Below are 10,751 nucleotides of genomic sequence, written 5' to 3'. Positions count from 1 at the left end.
TCTGTGGCTGTGATCATCTCCACCAGAGGAATTGTACTTGGTGCAACCGCAAAGTTCAGTCCCCTGGCAAGAATCTCTGTCTCCGGCTGGGTGAGCTGTCTGTCAGATAAATTCTTCACCCACTTTTCTGTCTACCTGGCATGTAATTGACTCCTGGAGTGTTGTCCTACACTGAATGTGTTGTTATTGGAATAGTGATAGTGTTGATGAGTTATTAGTAAGTTAAACTTGTTTTGTTGTCGAGTCTTGGACTTGACATGCTGTGCTTAGCGTGCCTGATCTGTACAGTCCTTCACTTGCTGAAACTTAGTTGTTAAAGTTGAAAGAAACAGAAGACTAGCTAAAATGTAAATGAAGCAAAGCTCTGGCTAAAACAATGAGACTAGCTGAAAGACGCTAGTGCTGCTGACTCAGCAGTAAGTTATTGAATGTCGACTCAGCAGTAGGTTAGTGAATACTGACAGCTAAGTGAGAGAATGCTGACTCAGCAACAAGTGAAGCCATTTCCTAATGCTGTATCAGCTGTAAGTTAATGAATGCTGACTCAGCAGTTAACGAAAGCTTGTGAATGCTGACTCAGCAGTAAGTTTGTGAACGGTGGCTGAGCAGTAAGTTAGTGAATGCTAATTCAGCAATAAATTAATAAATGTTGACTCAGCAGTAAGTGAAGTGTTTGAGTGCTGATTCAACTGTAAGTTAGTGAATGCTGACATCTGTGAGTGAATGGTGACTCAGCAACAAGTGAAATGTTTGCTAATGCTGACTCAGCAGCAGTAAGTTAGGAAATGGTGACTCAGCAGTAAGTTAGTGAATGCTGATGCATCAGTAAGTTAGTGAATGTTAATGCATCAGTAAGTTAGTGAATGTTGACAGCTGTGAGTGAATGGTGACTCAGCAACAAATGAAACGGTTTAAATTAGTAAGCGGTGACTCAACAATAAGTTGTGAATGCTGACTCAGCAGTAAGTAAGTAAATGGTGGTGACTCAGCAGTAAATTAGTGAATGCTGACGCATCAGTAAGTTAGTGAATGCTGACAGCTATGAGTGAATGGTGACTCAGCAACAAGTGAAACGTTTGTTAATGCTGACTCAGCAGTACGTTAGCAAGTGGTGACTCAACAGCAAGTTGTGAATGCTGACTCAGCAGTAAGTTAGTGAATGCTGACTCAGCAGTAAGTTAGTGAATGCTGACTCAGCAGTAAGTAAGTTAGTGAATGCTGACTGGTGACACAGCAACAAGTGAAACGGTTTATTAATGCTGACTCAGCAGTAAGTGAAGCTTTTGAGTGCTGACTCAATTGAAAGTTAGTGAATGATGACTCAGCAGCAAGTTTTTACTGTACTTGTGAATTGCTTCCCACAGCATCAGAGTGTGATCTCTGTAGAAATATTTTGGGAGCTGGGAGACTCCTCTGTCAATGAAGTCATGGTGGGGCTGAAGGGAGCGGTATGTCAGAACCTTGTACTCTCTTTGGGCCAGAATCAGCAGCCCATCCCCACCCGTAGACACAACCTGTACACACATCAGTGAATTAAGTTACACTGGTTCAATGGGTCAAAATCCCATTCCTACCATTCATTATTACACAGGGAGACATACTCGTTTGAAGATGCCGTTGGCAGAGATCAGCTGAGTGCGCCCCCTACAGTTTATCTCCAGTGTGTAGCGCAAATGAGGGGCCAGGAGCTGCAGCAAGGACACACAGAAAGGTCAAGGTCAAACTACCATCAACCCAAAGCAGCATCAGTTCTTACATAAAACAAGAATGAAAGGATCAAATTTACACAATAAAATGTTTTAAATCACTACAGTCCTAACACACATGATTATACTTGCTACTATCCACAAGATTCTTATGTAAAACCAGGGGCCTCGTGTACAAATACTTGCGTGGATTTCCTACTGAAACATGGCGTACGCTTAAATTGAGAAAACGGTGTACTCAAATAAATCCAGATGTATGAAACCGTACATACACATGAATCTAAGCACACTTCCTTCGCACATCCCAATCAACGTGGAACTGAACGCACATGAGGGGATACCCGAATCCTCTCTTGACACCCCTAAATATGTTAAATAGATGCAAATATATTTAGCATGTGGGATTCTCATTTCTGTGTGTTAAAAATGTAATGTATATGCAGAAAAATGAAGAATTTCCTTGAATGTGAATCAGAGACGCTCCTAAAGAAGTAGTGGGGTGTAGAATCATATTTACCACACGTGTAAAAAGGTGTGTTGCTGTTGACTGAAGTAAACTGGGGGTGCAGATCTGCCTGTGGAGCCTTTCTAAGACATTTTCAACTTTACACACGTTAATAATAATTCTAAACACAGAGGCACACAGGAGCTTGGTAGAACTAAGAAGTTTATTCTTTAAACAGTTGCTGGGACAAAACAGATCACTAAGAATCAACAAAATATTTCCTCTGCAGTGTGGGGAAACTTTATATATCAGGGCATGAAGTCATCCCATCCAGCTGGCCCGGCTCAGGGACGACTGAGAAAGACCTGATCAGTATATGGTCAGCGTGATCCCTGAAAACACTCTGCCTCCCAGACAGGGTCGGCCCAAGGCATAAGCAAATTAAACGGCTGCTTAGGGCCCTGGGGCCACTAGGGGGCCCCCTAAGTGGAATCAAATTATTATTATTATTTGTAATGATTTCTATGATTCTATTACACACTGTCATTATAACGTTGTGATTTTTTTTTTTTTTACAATAATATTTTTTAATAACATTATTTTTTATAATGTAGCATGTGTCAAACTCAAGGCCCGTGGGCCAAATCCGGCCTGTCATTACCATTTCTGTGGTTCTCTACACAGAGGGCCATAGAAACAGAACCCTCCTTTGGGGGAGTGGTGGCGCAGAGGTTAGAAGATGGGCTTGTGATCAGAAAGTCGTAGGTTCACCTCCCGGTACTGTCAACATCAAAAAATGTGGGTGGAAAAGGTGAAACACCCACACCTCCCTCCACCCTCATTCGCCCCACTCTGGGCCCCTGAGCAAGGCCCTCAACCTCCACCATCTGCTCCCTAAACAGGTCTCTCTTGAAAATGAGTTCTCGTGGCTCAATGAGACTACCTGGATAAATAAAGGGTAAATGGTGTAGTATGACAATATACGAGATATATATGCATACAATATTCACGAGTTCCTCATCTTTCTGACTGTGTAATGTTGTGCATTGAATTTAACAGAAATGTAACGAGAGACGTTATTTATCTTTGACCCATCAAAGTGAATGCGGCCATTTATTTTCAGAATCAAAGTTTAACATCAAACATTTACATTAATTTGGCAAAATATGAAAATAATAACAGACAAGTTTCACAGAAAAGGGACATCGATCACTCGGCGGTGAACGAGGACTTTGCTTCAGATATTTCTAAAATATCTGTACTGATTTTAGAAGAGAGAGAAGAGTTTAAGATGAAATGGAGTTATCTTACAGAGAGATATGTGAGGGAATTAATCTGTTTGACCAGAACGTGCACGCTTCATCAGATCTCAGCTTGCCTCCGGTACACTTTAGTCGAAGAGGAGACTGTTACCTGGTTGACGTAGGTCAGCTCGATAGAGAATCCTCCAGACTTTTTCAGCGTCTCCGTTGAGAGCAGCTGAAATCCTTAGATAGTCGTGTGTGGTTTGTTTAAACAGAAGTTATAATCCCAAAACGTCTCTGGATCATCCTGAACGCGTTTGTGTAGGAACTCTGAACTCCTTTCATTCTTCAGAACTTCTCAGACTCTAACAGAATCTTTCAACTCCAGCAACTCTGTAGTTCTTCATCTCCTCAGGCTCTCCAGCTTCTGGAATTCTCTGGAATTCTCCTGAATTCTAACATGAACTGGGAAGTTGCCACATTTTAAATGGGTCGACTTCCGGTTCATTTGAGAGCTTTTGATTGGTCGATGGACCAGGAATAGAGGTGTGGTTTATGATATAAGATGTTATTAAAAGTCAAGGATTGTTTAGTAACAAACAGAAAGATTATTGTAGGACTTCAGACTTTTTGGAGTCTCACACTTGGTAATCTTCTGAAAAAGTTTAAACATGACATCTTTCTCGGTAAACATTTTAGTTGACCGAAAACCGACCTTTAACACACTTACATTGCTTGGCTCATTTCAGACAGAAAATCAAGAAATGCATATTAACCTGATTTCTTCTTTGAATGAGGAATAAAAATCATTACTTACTGTTTATGTAAAATAAAAATGAGTAGTTCTTTTCAACCTGTAATATTGGGTGAACTAACACAATTTTGATTATCAAACATTTTGTAAAACAGTGATGATCATAGAGAATTGTCTTTTCTGCTTGATTAATTCAAGAAAGAAAGTCATCAGATGGCTCAGACTGTATTCAGATCAATGAAATAACAGTCCCTGTCCATCTGATAGATTTGGGGTCATCAGGGTCAGATCAGGGTCAGATCAGGTTCACTACAATGGAAATAACAGTTGTGTGCTTCAATATTACTTTATCAGTTATTCAAATCAGGTTTTGTGTTTATAATGCCAAATTACTCAAACATAAAATATTAAATTTTTAGAAGTAGTCATCAAATGCAGAGAAAGTTATATTTTACTAGTTTATAAATGCTGCCATGTCCAGCCTTTTGAGAACATTCATGAGCCTGATGTGGCCCAAAATGAAAATGTTTGACGCCCCTACACTAGATGATATCTACATGTAGGATAAAGTAAACAGGGCTGTCAGAGTTGCAATGACTTTATGTTAGTTGGGTGAAAGATCTGATCATTTGACTGTTGATTGCAGTAATCCACATTATTAGCAAAAATAGAGGGCCCCAAACCAAATTTCGCTTAGGACCCCATGGAGGATTGGGCCGGCCCTGCTCCCAGTTCTGATGTTGTCCTGCAGCACCACATCTGTCATTATCCCACTGATATGTACGAGCTGGTCTGGGAAGCTCAGTCCTCACCTCCTTATCTTATGACTGTTTTTCTTTACAATGTATGCTTTTGTTGGATGTTGACTGGGACCCTGTGTACACAATTCTGTTCCACCACATGTACCACATGCAATGTGATTGACAATAAAGAAACTTTGACTATGATGTGCAACTTTACGCAGCTATTTATGGACCTATGTGTGATGGTGTACATCTTGTGGACCTGAGGAGTCGTCAGAGATGAGTTGTTCTGAATTAATTTGCTGATCTGCCATCGTTTTCTTCTCAGTGAGAATGACGTGTCCCTTACACAGTTCACACTTCATGCTTCTCCTCTGTGCCATCACTGACGTGTGTTTACATCTACATGTGACAAAAATAGAAGAAACTACTGTTTACATTGAAGTGAAGTTGTTTTGATCATTTTTGAGGCGTGTTAGATGTTATGTGGGCGGCTGTGGCTGAGTGGTTAGAGCAGTCGTCTTCCAATGGGAGTGTTGGAGGTTTGATTCCACAAGCAGTCTTATGTTGAAGTGTCCCTGGGCAAGACGCTGAACCCCTCATTGTAACTGATGTGTCCCATCAGTGTATGAATGTGATCTAAACCACTGATTAGACACTACAGATTCAGATTAGCTTTGTATAGATCTAGTATAGAGCTGTATGAATGGATAAATGAGGCACAGATTGTTGTAAAGAGCTTTGAGTGTCTTGATTAGATAGAAAGGAGCTGTATAAATACAGTCGTTTTACCATTTATGTTGATTGAAGTTAAATGTGCTTCAGTTTTCTTGTTTGAATTTAAATGATAAACGCCCAAACTCGTGAATAAATCATTGTGTTTGAATATCCTTTAAGATCAGAAAACCAAACAGTGTATTTATGTGAGTTTCAGTACTTTGTATTCTGATACTGTGGACCAAAAACGTTTGTGTAGAGTTAAGCACATTCTCACAGCAGGTCAACAATATACGTGAATTAGCGCAAACTTTCACACAACGTTCATTTTGATACATCCTGACATGTGCATAGAAACTGGTGCATGCCATCATTTTGTGCGTGTGCATCGTTGATGCACGAGGTCCCTGGTGTGGTAGTAGCTGAGAGTATCTATGATTTCTATGTTCAAACTGCTGTTTAATACATTGTATTATATTATATTATTCTTGTTCAGTGTATATCTTAGATCCTTGTATACTGTTTCTTTTTTAATACTTTATATTTTTGCTTTTTTTGGGTGTAACTGGGACCTTGAGTACACAATTTTGTTCCACCTCATGTACCACATGTGATGAGTATAAAGAACCTTGAACCTTTATTTATAGATGATGAGTAATAGCTGTGTTGAAAATTTTAGCAAAAACTTTTGGAGTAGATGCTTTGTTAGCTAAATATCTCTTGAACCACTGGGCAGATATGAAATAAACTTTCAGAAAGTAATCACAGGGTATTCATTTGCAACAGGGGCTTTCAAAGTGTGGGAGACTTAGCCATAAAGATATTTTCAAGGTTTGACCAAAAAGGCTCAAACTCCATCATTTCACCATAAAACTCTGGCATCAAAGGCAGATGGATATATAAACTCCTTCGAGGAATGCTAGTTTTGTCATTCATAAATAAAATACTTTATGATCTTATTCTCCATTACAAAGAGTTTTTAAGTGACTTTTCTTTTGTCTCACATTTGTCCCATTTCCTCATTTTAAAACACACAATATACTGTCACAGGTAGAAGGAAGAGAACCAGGAGAACATTTTGTTAGCTCGACAAACTACTGACAAAGACCGCCTTAACAAAAGGTTGGCTTCGATGGAAGAATAGGAAACTAGGAACAGTTTAGAACATTTCTCCTGAAGCTCCTGAAGTTTACCTTATAAACAGGGTGGACAACGGGCAGCTGTCTCAGAGACGCCACACCGAACACTTCAACCACAAGGTGAGTCCGGAGCAGGTGGGAAAGGAGCTGGAAGATCTGGAACTCCGAGTGACGCACCCACATCTTAGCCAGGAGCCAAGCCAGAGGGGGGTCTCTGGGCAGGAATATGGGTGTATTTATTCCAGGAGTGGGCTCAAGCTGAGAACAAAGATCAGATCAGTCCAGACTCTCTTCAGAAATCAGAACAGGAACATCGAGACTCCCAGACCAGATCCTAAAGCCAAGAACTGGGCTGAAAGTGAGTCTGTGGGCATGAATGTAGGCGTTTGATTCACCACCAGTTTACTGAACCATGAAAACATTAGAGACAATAAAAAACATGAAAATGACTAACTCAGAAGCAGCACCACCTTTCTCTGACCGCTGTTCATGTCCCACTGGTCCCTCTTTAAATGATGACTAAGATCTATCCATCCATTATCTTTACCTGCTTCTTCCTTTTCGGGTCATGTGGGTAGCTGGTCCCATGTCCAGCAATCACTGTGCGAGAGGCGGGGGACACCGAGGACAGGTCTCCAGTCCATCACAGGGACACATAGAGACAAACGAGACAAACATCCATTCACTCTCTCACTCTCACCTAGAGACAATTTAGTTACCAATCAGTCTAACATGCATGTTTTTTGTCTGTGGGAGGAAACTGGAGTATCCAGAGAAAACCCACACAGCACGGAGAGAACGTGCAAACTCCACCCAGAAAGGTCCCAGGCAGGGATTTGTCCTTGATGACTAACATGTAATGCACGTAAAGAGTGATGCGACATCAAAAGAGACCATTGTTTCATCAGTCTCCATGATGACATCACTCGTCACATCACTCTTTACGTGCATTCCTGTTGATGATGCAGTAGAGGTGGTCAGTTTAAGATTAAAATCAGACACCACTCTGAGCAGCAGGACCACGCTTTCCACAGAACAACTGTGTCAACTCTTGAAACTGTGCCTGCAGTCAACCTACTTCACATATGGGGAGCAATATTATAGGCAGAAACATGGGTGTGCTATGGGGTCTCCAGTTTCTCCTATTGTTGCCAACCTGTACATGGAGGAGGTAGAAAAGAGAGCCTTGACGTCCTTTTCAGGGACACCACCAAGTCATTGGTTCAGGTATGTTGACGACACCTGGGTTAAAATTAAATCTCAGGAAGTCCAACATTTTACTGACCATATCAACTCTGTGGATAAATACATCAAGTTCACACAAGAAGATGAAAAAAATGGCAACTTGGCTTTCTTGGACTGTGAGGTCTCAGTCTCTGATAGAGGACATTTGCAAACTGAGGTGTACCGCAAACCCACCCACACAGACCAGTATTTGCAGTTTGACTCCCATCACCATTTGGAGCACAAGTTAGGAGTCATCAGGACCCTGTATCACAGAGCAGACAGCGTCCCCACTAGCTCAGGAGCCAGGCAGAAGGAGAAATTCCACACAAGACAGGCTCTAGAGCAATGTGGATATCCTAACTGGGCCTTCCTGAAAGCAGAGAAGAAACCCAAACAGGACTCCAGTCAGCCAACAGGTGAAAAGGAGGAACCCAGACCAGTGGTCATTCCATATGTTGAGGGAGTATCAGAGAAACTGACACGTTTATTTTCTAAACATAACGTCCCAGTGGCTTTTAAACCCCAAAATACATTACGGCAAAGACTGGTTCATCCCAAAGATCCAGTCCCCCGGCACAAACAGAGCAATGTTGTGTATGCTGTTCAGTGTCAGGAGGGCTGTGATCATTCTTACATCAGGGAAACAAAACAGCCACTGGCCAAAAGGATGGCCCAGCACAGAAGATCAACATCATCAGGCTAGGACTCTGTGGTCTACACTCATCTCCAGGCCAGCGGTCACTCTTTCAGGGATGAAGATGTGCACATCCTGGATAGAGAGGAAAGATGGTTTGAGAGAGGAGTAAAGGAGGCCACCTTTGTGAAAAGAAATCGTCCATCATTAAACAGGGGTGGAGGCCTACGTGTTCAATTGTCCCCCTCTTACAATGCTGTGATTGCTAGTATCACTCAGCCCTCTGTGAATAGTAAACAGCCATCAGTGTGCTAATGATCCATTGTTAGGCTGATGGTCCTTCTTGAGCATGTGATCAGCTGGTTTTGGTTGTCAGCAGCAAACTGGTTGATCCACTCTGAGAAGGTGCTATTTAAGAGACTGAGCTGAATACAGCACCTCAGACTGAGGAAGTCTCTCAGATGAGAGACGAAACGTTTCTACATTTTTTTGTTGTTTTGCTTTGTTTAGTTTTTTTGAATGTCCAGAGGACCAAATTTAACTTTTTTAGATTTTTCTACCTGGATTATTGAGCATGCATCAGGATATTCACATGTCTAATTCATTCTTTTTTTTTTTTTTTACACCTGACAGATATGATGTCATGCACAGCTGCTGGGAATCCGAACCAAAACTGAGGCCTGACTTCAGGGATTTAACCAACACACTGAAGATCCTTTTGTCTGAGCTTCCAGTCCTGGAGACCTGTGAGGAAGCTACATACATGAACCAAGGCTTAGCTGCTGCAAATGAGGCTCCTCAAACAAACACAGCAGGAAGACCAGAAAATGTGTACTTACCTTCACCGGTGGGTGTGAATGGAAGTGGAAACTGTCCCGGTCATAGCAGGGAGCATGACTCCTCTGACTACATGAAACCATCGACGTGAGACAAAGAAAGATGATATGATGAAGCAAAGGAACGCAGTGATTGGAAGAAGACCAAATAACGAAATCTAATGCATTTATCTGGCTCTGCTTTGAGGGTAACTCAAATGCAAACCTTCAAACTTTTGTATAGTAATTTTGTTTGGAATATATTTTGGGGACAAGGGGCAGATATTATAAGAATTCATTCTTCTTCTGCTGCCTTTCATTTTATTTTGGTGATTGTATATCTTTTTTCTTTTCTTTAAATTGTATTATATTTGTTGTTTGGATGAAATGAAATGAATAAATAAAACATACATACATACATACAAACCAGGTAACAAGGTAACTCCCCATCTTTGTCATAAACCATCCCCAGTCATCTTATAATGGTTTGCTGGACTTTCTGCTGATTTCTTATTGATGCAAAACATCTGCTCCTAGATCAAATTAAATCATTTACTGTTAGTTTAAATTTAATTGTACTAAATGCAAAACTAATCTTGTATGAGTGCAAACATCCAACATATTCTTATGTATATATTCTCCGTATATATCTTTTTTGTATGTTTTTAAATCGCTAAACAGTTCTGCCCCCTTTTATCTCGCTGATCTGCTGCAGCCATATTTCCCACAGCACTCTAGAGGTCAGCAGACCAGAGTATTTTATTGGTGTCAGGCACTCGTTTTAAGTTCAGAGGTGACAGAACCTTCTCTGCTGCAGGTCCAAACTGTGGAATGAGTTACCACTCCATGTCAGGCAGGCCCTCGCTTACTGTTTTTATGTCTCATTAAAAAAAACACTTTTATTCCACGGATTTCCATCCAGTGTGTGTTGATTTTAACTTCACTCTGTTTTTATTATTTTTGTCATTTAGTTTATTATTTTTACCTCTGTGGCTCTATGTATTTGATCCTGTGTCCTTTGCTATTTGTTTTGCTGTACAGCACTTTGGTCAGTCTTGCTGCTGTTTTTAACTGCTTTATAAATAAAGTGATATGGTACTGTATATTGAACCTCAGCCAAGATGTTATTTTTTTGCTTGATTACAATTCAACACTTCCTCGTCCAATAAAACTCATCTTTGTACATATTAAAAAGCTTTTTATTTAAGTCTGATTGGGCAATGATATTGTGCTAGTGCTGCTAAAATGTGGACAAAATAATCATAAATATTTTGTTCCATACAAAGTTTGTTTTCTCAGTCATCCAGGTATATAACAACAAAAAAGG

General features: G+C 40.6%; 1 protein-coding gene across 1 annotated transcript in view; it reads right to left on the bottom strand.

The window, feature by feature from the left end:
- The window catches only part of alox12 (arachidonate 12-lipoxygenase), a 46,454-nt gene that overhangs the window by 8,506 nt on the left and 27,197 nt on the right, over window positions 1-10,751 (bottom strand). Inside the window, exons 8-10 of the mRNA XM_037681734.1 lie at window positions 6,803-7,006; window positions 1,602-1,688; window positions 1,345-1,514 (exon numbers count right to left, since the gene is read on the bottom strand). Coding sequence (XP_037537662.1) covers window positions 1,345-1,514; window positions 1,602-1,688; window positions 6,803-7,006 — 461 coding nt within the window. The remainder of the gene's footprint in view (window positions 1-1,344; window positions 1,515-1,601; window positions 1,689-6,802; window positions 7,007-10,751) is intronic.

Source organism: Nematolebias whitei, chromosome 1, assembly GCF_014905685.2.
Source record: "Nematolebias whitei isolate Nwh7 chromosome 1, NemWhi1, whole genome shotgun sequence".
Taxonomy (NCBI): Eukaryota; Metazoa; Chordata; class Actinopteri; order Cyprinodontiformes; family Rivulidae; genus Nematolebias; species Nematolebias whitei.
The sequence above is the reverse complement of the archived record's forward strand: the minus strand, read 5'-3'. Positions and strand labels throughout refer to the sequence as shown.